This window comes from Haematobia irritans, chromosome 4 (genome assembly GCF_050003625.1).
Source record: "Haematobia irritans isolate KBUSLIRL chromosome 4, ASM5000362v1, whole genome shotgun sequence".
Taxonomy (NCBI): Eukaryota; Metazoa; Arthropoda; class Insecta; order Diptera; family Muscidae; genus Haematobia; species Haematobia irritans.
Genome location: NC_134400.1, coordinates 144,077,468 through 144,085,322, shown reverse-complemented (window position 1 = coordinate 144,085,322; position 7,855 = coordinate 144,077,468). Strand labels below are relative to the sequence as shown.

At 32.7% G+C, this 7,855-nt stretch overlaps 1 protein-coding gene across 3 annotated transcripts; it reads right to left on the bottom strand.

Moving 5' to 3' along the window:
- Positions 1–451: 451 nt before the first annotated feature.
- On the bottom strand, positions 452–3,949 carry LOC142236052 (uncharacterized). 3 transcript variants are annotated; one of them, XM_075307311.1, is made up of 9 exons: positions 3,756–3,949; positions 3,181–3,321; positions 2,842–3,101; positions 2,396–2,517; positions 2,136–2,338; positions 1,555–1,760; positions 1,241–1,391; positions 1,066–1,169; positions 452–975 (listed from the first exon to the last, which is right to left on the bottom strand). In XM_075307311.1, the coding sequence occupies exons 1-9, from the start codon at positions 3,856–3,858 to the stop codon at positions 652–654; spliced, it is 1,614 nt and encodes a 537-aa protein (XP_075163426.1). In that variant the 5' UTR covers positions 3,859–3,949; the 3' UTR covers positions 452–651. The 3 variants fall into 3 exon arrangements, with proteins under 3 accessions (XP_075163426.1, XP_075163427.1, XP_075163429.1); XM_075307312.1 differs by having other exon boundaries at positions 2,842–3,083; positions 3,756–3,948; XM_075307314.1 differs by lacking the exon at positions 3,756–3,949 and adding an exon at positions 3,450–3,631.
- Between the last annotated feature and the right edge of the window lie 3,906 nt (positions 3,950–7,855).

The following is a 7,855-nucleotide window of genomic DNA, read 5'->3' as shown; positions in this document are numbered from 1 at the left end:
TGGAGACAAATCATTATTAACTAAGGGCTCATCTATATCGTTTGTATGGAAACTATTCGGCGTAAAATCGTTCTCAGTTAACTCATATGACAAATCGACAGATTCATTGATTTCTTTCACATTTTCTGATAATTTGAAATGTTTTTTTAAATGATATTTGTACGAGTCTAACCGATTATATTTTCGGTCACAAGTGTAATATGGGCATGTCAGTGATGATATGTTTCGATGTTTCTTCTTAATGTGACTTATAAAGCTTAAAATATATTGAAAAGTGTCGTTACAAAAAACACATTTAATTTCTTCCATTTTAACTACACAGAAAAAGATGTCACGAATATTGTTTAATTAAACTCTTCATGGAATTGGAAAATTTAACTATTATTGTTTCCAAAATTAATTAATAAGGTTGATATTTGCATATCCCTGATTGAAGCGATTTCTACCAAAATTTAATTCGATAATTTAATTTAATGATTAAAGGCAAATTAATTTTTTTCTGTGTAATCAATACATTCAATTATTTTCCAAGTTGGTGTTTGAAACTATATTCTAAATTGTATATTCAAAATATCTTAAACTAAAATTACGATACATTCGTAACTGTTTAATATATATTAATACTAATATGCCATTAATACTTAAACATTCTTATGACTTCAGTTCATTAATGAGTGTACTCACGGATGGTAATGTTAAATCCCAAATTGTGTCGACTTCAAAAATAAGTTTTTGGAAAAATGTCCACACGTGGGTACATTCTGTAGGATATTTTATATTCATAGCCATGAAACTCTGGAAACACACTTCAAATGCTTTCAAAGGGTCCTTAAATTTCAATCTTATTCCAGCCAAATCAACGTAGCAGAGGGATATTGCGTTTGTAGTATCTCCAACGAAGTGTATTAACGGTTGGGTTTCCAATTTCCTACGTTTATGGTTATTTCTGGTTTCGTCATCTGCTTGCAATATATTCTGTTAACAAAAAACGAAAATTAGAGCCACTGAATAATTATGTATCAAATAACATTGATTATATAACAGAGATTCATACATATAACATACTTCACTATAGATGATAAACGATTCTTGAACTTCTAATTTGGAGTTATGTCGTGCTGTTGGCAAAAGATAAGGTACAACCATGAGGGCAAGGGCGTATTTTGTTTCTGCAGTGACATAAAAATGGGTGAAAAACTTTTTAATAGATAATTTTTGTCATTAATTTATATTAACCTACCTTCGTCTAATGTTTTGTTTATGATAGTTAAAATTTTTTGAATGCTGTGCTCCCTTACTTTTGTTGCTTTGGAAATTATTTTGGGGTAGTAAATCCTCCAATCATTAACTCCCTTTGACTGCGGATATAATCTTTTGAAGTCTATTTCAATCTGTAATTGTAATACGTGAGAACTCTTTGAAATATCATTTTCACCATTTTTTGCTTTCTTTCAAATTTAAAAAAATTGTTTGATAGCAATATAAAGCCGAACTTTGTCTCTTAACATATGGAAAATCTTCTTATCTGTAGAAATGTAATGAATGATCTCTTACCAAATCATAGCTCCTTTCGTTGCAAAGAACTTTGTATTTCTCCATATAATCATATGTGGACATATTCGTGTTTTTCAATTCGTTTTGTCGTACTAAATGTGACTTTTTCCATATTTCCAAAACTTTTGCCCATTGTGAATTTTGTATTTGGAGAATACGAAGATCATCGACATCAATTCCATCACTTTTAGTAGAGGTAACAGGTTCTTAAAATAAAAAAAATCATTTTTAAAAATTCCAATCAGTCAATATATTATACAAATGTATTTATAACAACAATTTTCTAAATATATCCCTGTTCATGGGCGACTATCGATTTGTTAAGAACACAGCAATATCTATGTTATTGATAAATATGTATATCCTTGATTATTGGGTTTATTTTCTTACTATAACTATATTATATCATAAAACTTGATTTTGGAAAATATCAACTGCTTTTCATTTTCAGGATACTTTTTAAATATATTTTTTCTCTGAAGCTTACAAAAAAGCTAAACGATTCCTGTTTTTCTGAGCAGTTAATATTTACAAAACAAACATTCGTAAGCAAGGTAAAACTCATAAATTTAAACACTTACTTTCTTTGGGAGTCCTTGTGTGAATGCGCCTCTTAATAATGCCGGCAGCACTTAACTTTGTCCTCATATTGTTGTAAGCATCGTATAATTTGCCCTTTGCTAGGTGGCCTTTTTGAAATGGAACGTAATAGCTTTCTTTTATTTCAGAGGGAAATATTTCAACAATGAATTGGGATAATTGTAAAAAATCCTCTCTATGTAATCTGAAACAAAAATTTCTGTTTAACTATATATATATAAATGTTTTTAGGAAATCTTACAGCCGGCTGGAATTATTATGCAGGATATAACCTACAATTGTTTTTGCAATTTGAGTCCTTTCCTTATTTTCCAACACTTTCAATTGCATTAAAAGCTGAATATTCCTAATCTTCTTAATTTCCTTTTTTAAGAAAGTAAAGCAAATTAATTATAAATAAAAACCCAATTAGTTAAAATATTTACAAGTAGATAGATTCGTATAGGCTCGACACAACATTCTCAAAATCCACAGTTTTCGAGATTTGAAATCAATTTTTGTAAAGCAAACGACAGTTGAAATCTAGTTAAAGTGGATTTTGGGTTTGTAATGTGAATGCTGTATTGAATGTTCAAATTTGCACTCCATGATTAATTAAGATTCTACTTTCTCTACTCAATTAGAATATATTACTAAATCGAAGTAAATACTAAGTTAAGCGTCAATATAAAAGAATTCAACAATTACTTGAACAGTCGGCAGCAATGGGACATTTTCGACTCCTGCAAAAAATGTGTTGCTTTCTGTAAAATTTGAAAACTCTGCTCCACCTATAGACACAGAACGAATTGCGTCACTATGCGACGAACATAATGGGTGTTGGTTTTGATGACATCCACTTGATGGTGAGCATGAACTTAAGTAAATTTCTTCATTGGATACCACATCAAGTTCACAATCGTCTAATACTAAAGGCTCACTAGCAACATCTATTAAAAAATTTGGAGCTTTCATAAGCATAATTACTTAAATCTTCCTCTTGTTTCACATTTGGGGGAAAAATTAATTATGTTATTATGTACTTACCAGATAATTTTAAAACCAAGAAAAAGTCGGGAGATCCGATATATTGTTCCACCGCATGGGAGAATATACCCGGATTTATTCTGAAATCGTTTGAAAAGATGTCAATGGAAACGTCGCTCGGCATATTATATATTTTCTTTGCTGTAAATAAACATAAAAGTTATTAGACATAATTAATTTGTATCACTTGTTTAAGACAATTTCTTAGTTCGAAGGAAAAAATTGGAGCTCAAAATTGCAAAAAAGATATTTTTTTTTGTAAAACTTACATTATTTAAGAACTTCTGAATTATTTTGTGTGGAGACATGAATTTAGTAAGTCGTTATGATTCATTTGGTTATATTTTCCCCTTTTTAGTTATTTTAACTAACGTACGCAAAAAATTAATAAAGTAAAGGAAACTTTCTCACATCATAATAATTTCATCACTTTTTGTTTGAGTGGACACAAATTCGCTTTATTTAGCTAAACGCGAAATTGGTCAACGTAGAATAGAATGTGTACATACAGCTATTTTTACCGGTTCAATTTTTTGTTTCGTTTTTCACTTATGTTTATTGCATTTGTTACTTACCTTCATTTATAAATATATTATAATTGTCTTCCCCATCGAAGCACAAACAAAGTGCTTCCTTCTTTTCTTCAAATAAGGTTTTAATTATCTTAAAACCTTTCATTTTTAAACGCACAAATTGAAAAACACAAAAAACACCACAACCAAACGTTATAAATCAAACTTGATGTACTACCAATTGAAAATCGTTTTAAGCTTTAAGTGTGCCTTACACCAACCAACAAATTGATTTATACGAATAGCCGAAAATAAAACGAGCTTTCATATTAGGTATGTTCCAACATTTTCAGTTAGTTTTATTGGGTATGCCCATTTTTCGCATCAAAATCATTATTTAAAATGCTAGTTTTTTGTAGTTACAGTTTCTGAGTCAATTTCGTCAAATTTACCATTTTGTTTTTGAGTATATATCGCTAAAAATTTTATGTTTATAGTACCCACCTATAAACACAACATTTGTATGTTCGGTTTTCGAGTTGAAACCCTCTTTATTTTCACGATTACTTTTCCTGAAATAATCAGAATTATAAACGAAAAGAGAAATATTCGTGTAAAGTCTTGCCGAAATCAAGAGGAACAAGAAACGGCAAATCAATTGAGTTAATCTATCTGCTTTATATTGAACTGTTTTAATGAAGTAACCGCGAAAATGTCAACGCGAAAAGCGAACATAGTATTTACCTTTATAATGAACTGTTTTAGTGAAGTAACCGCGAAAATTTCAACTCGAAAAGCAAACATAGTATTGACCTTATCGGGGGAAATGTTTATTTTAATGTTTATTTTGTTTAATTTCAAAGAAACAAAAGCAATTGAGCTGATTCTATTGATTTATCCCTTAAGGTGGGTACAGCCCAGTTTCCGCATGGAAACCCAGATTATTTTCACAGTGACGTTTTGGAAATCAATAGTTTCAAATGACGAAATGTTACGAAATCCATACGTTGAAACTTTTCCATTCATGTTTTGTAAGATTTTATATAAATATAATTATCATGATGTATATTTTTGCACATTTAATTTAGAGGTTTGAAACGAAAACCGAACATTCTAATACCTTTTTTTCACAAACAATGATGTCGCATTTATTTCACGCGAACATGGATCATAACTGTTCTAAACCGCGATCCTAGCACAAAATTAGTACAGATTTTTTTTATAAACTTAAAACTCCAAAGATGGACTACAATTATATCTTTTTGGTAAGTTTTGTTAAAAGGTCCATATAAGTTCGTTGAAATCAAAACTAATAATAACAATGGTATGTCTTTCAGCATCAATTCCTTTTTTCTTTAACAGAAAGGGGAAATAAGAATATATACTTTTTGCGTACTAAAAGCTTTTCGAAAGTTGACACACTGTTTGCTTGCAAGTTTGTACTGGAAAATTGTGCGAACAGAGCTAACGTCAGCCATTAAAAGAAGTAAACAATAATGACAGTCATGAACTTCATTCTAGTTATTATTTGATGTTTTGTTTTGTTTTGAAGTTTTGAGCCATAATATAGCTTGTTTTGTCATTTTTGTGCCCAAATATAAGAATATTGAGAAGTTTACAAAACATAAAATAGAATGCCGTATCCAAATTCATCTCTTCTACCCAAGCATTACAAACAGGAATATTGCCGGACATGTGATCGTGGCAAGAAATTGAGGAAACACCAGCCTTTCAAAATAATATATAAATGGTACCAATCACTATGTGAGCAGAAGTGATATCTATTGTGCGAAATTTGTTTAAATATAAATGATGTCATAAACGATGGTATATAAATAAAAATGTTAAGAGACAACGACGGGCATTTAATCAAATTCAAATTGTGGAGAACCTTACAATCGATTGGGTAAAATTGCGATCTATACGAAACAAAAACCAAACTCTTAACGCGTTCCAATTTGGATTACTCCAGCTCATAAAGAATGTTTGGCCAGTTTGCACCTAGTTAAATATTTCTCAGATAGAAATACTGCATTACAAAAACTTCTCTAAAACTGTGTGACACTCCCTTAGACTCGCCTATAAATTACCATCGGTTTCAGATAAAAGCCAAATTATTATGTATTTTAAATTAAGGACTGGCAGGAAGCGTTTCGCTAATATTTTATCAGCTTGAGTAAAAAACTGGCCACACGTCTGTATCCCAAAAGAAAATCAATTTTTGTCAATGCACATGTTTCCATGATCCCAAATTAATATATCGAAAACATTTATTCGTAATGCACTTTAATGGCCAAACTATTGTACATTATTTCTTTGAAACTAATACGACACAAATATGATTTTTCGTGCAATTTTGTTTTAACAACCGATAGCATCGATATCAAGAAGATGACTGACGTAATTTCGAAATTGAATTATGTATTCATAGAATTAAAAAAACTCTTTTTGTCGTAAAAAATCAGCAGATTTGCATGCTTACGACGAAAATTTAAATGATTAATGTCATCATTAAATGGTAACAAAAAACATGTAATGGTCTTTGGTGACCATGTAAGTTTCCCACATTTTTTTCGCAAAAATGTCAAAATTTTAAATTATTACGGCGAACAGGTAAATATTGATATAATTATTAAATGAGCTGGACAACCATGAAATGGTCTTAGGTGACCATGTACATTTTGTTTCGCCATTAAAATTCTATCATTTAAATGATCGGAACATTTTTGCCAGACTTGGTGACCATTTACGTGCTTGCTGCAACGATATTTTTTTCTCGGACAGAATTGTTTTTTTACGATAATAAAACAAATGCTCTTTGCAATTATTTAATACTCTCAATGAGCATTTAAGAATTGCTGTGAACATGTCCAAAAATGTTTTTCCTCTGCGTGTACAAATTCGGTCGAATAGCGGATTCAGTGAAAAGACGATTCCTTAAAACGTCGTTGTTATTGTTGTAACAATTTTTAATGTAGTTTCATTCATTTTGTTCTATGCTTGTGTAGTTCAGCTGGTAGCCAGATCAAGGAACTCTGCGACAAGGATGGGGTGTGTCCAGAGTGATTTGGTAGTGAGACGGGTAGGCTTAGTGGGGAGACGGGTAGGCTTAGGGAACCACCGTGGTGCAATGGTTAGCATGCCCGCCTTGCATACACAAGGTCGTGGGTTCGATTCCTGCTCCGACCGAACACCAAAAAGTTTTTCAGCGGTGGATTATCCAACCTCAGTAATGCTGGTGACATTTCTGAGGGTTTCAAAGCTTCTCTAAGTGGTTTCACTGCAATGTGGAACGCCGTTCGGAATCGGCTATAAAAAGGAGGTCCCTTGTCATTGAGGTTAACATGGAATCGGGCAGCACTCAGTGATAAGAGAGAAGTTCACCAATGTGGTATCACAATGGACTGAATAGCCTAAGTGAGCCTGATACATCGGGCTGCCACCTAACCTAACCTAACCTAGCTGGGCAAGCAAAAAGGTGACGAGTGTCATGTGGCCCTGGATTACAGATGGGACACACGTCAGCTACGCTGCTATCAATCACTGATAAGTATGAATTGAGGCGGCTGCACTTGCCCGATCTTAGTCGGGCAAAAACTACCCTGGTCTGCCGTGGGAGGTCTCTCTCCTCCGGTGCTATGGGCGGCGGTAGGACTGCGAGAACAGGATTAACCTTATAGCTTATAGTGTTACACCTGACCGAAACCGAACAGTGATGGATCAGGTTTCGGCAGACTGAACAATACCATGGTCCGGGGTTCTCCTCTATTCCGGCTCGGACCAACAGCAAACAGAGAAGGCTCCCCGGGATGCACCTTATCCAACACAAAAAGACGGACGAAACAACACGTACACTGATGTGGCAGCCGCTGGCCAATGGATGGGGTCCATCGGGTCAATCCGGTACACAGAAACCGTCGCCGTGGGATCGTCGCGATATCCATGTGTTTGTTTGCAAAACCTAACTAGGTCCTAAGCCTAAATTCAATAATTTTTCTTTGTTTGAAAAAAAAAACTAGTAAATAAAGGAAAGTGATTTTTTTTATTTTCTCTTTTAAAACACGAACTTAGTACCAGCCTTAAAGACATAAATGTCAAAGAAGCCATTGTAGTAAATAGTTTTCGTTGACCAAAATGGTTCCAATATTGAGCTAATACTAAAT

What these genes read in the sequence shown, in the direction of transcription:
- LOC142236052 (XM_075307311.1), bottom strand. Translation starts at nt 3,858, where the DNA reads ATGAAAGGTTTTAAGATAATTAAAACCTTATTTGAAGAAAAGAAGGAA. An exon ending in CATTGCTGCCGACTGTTCAA is followed by an intron (nt 2,518 to 2,841) that starts GTAATTGTTGAA and finishes TTCTTAAAAAAG; the next exon opens with GAAATTAAGAAGATTAGGAA. An exon ending in AAACAAAACATTAGACGAAG is followed by an intron (nt 1,170 to 1,240) that starts GTAGGTTAATAT and finishes ATGTCACTGCAG; the next exon opens with AAACAAAATACGCCCTTGCC.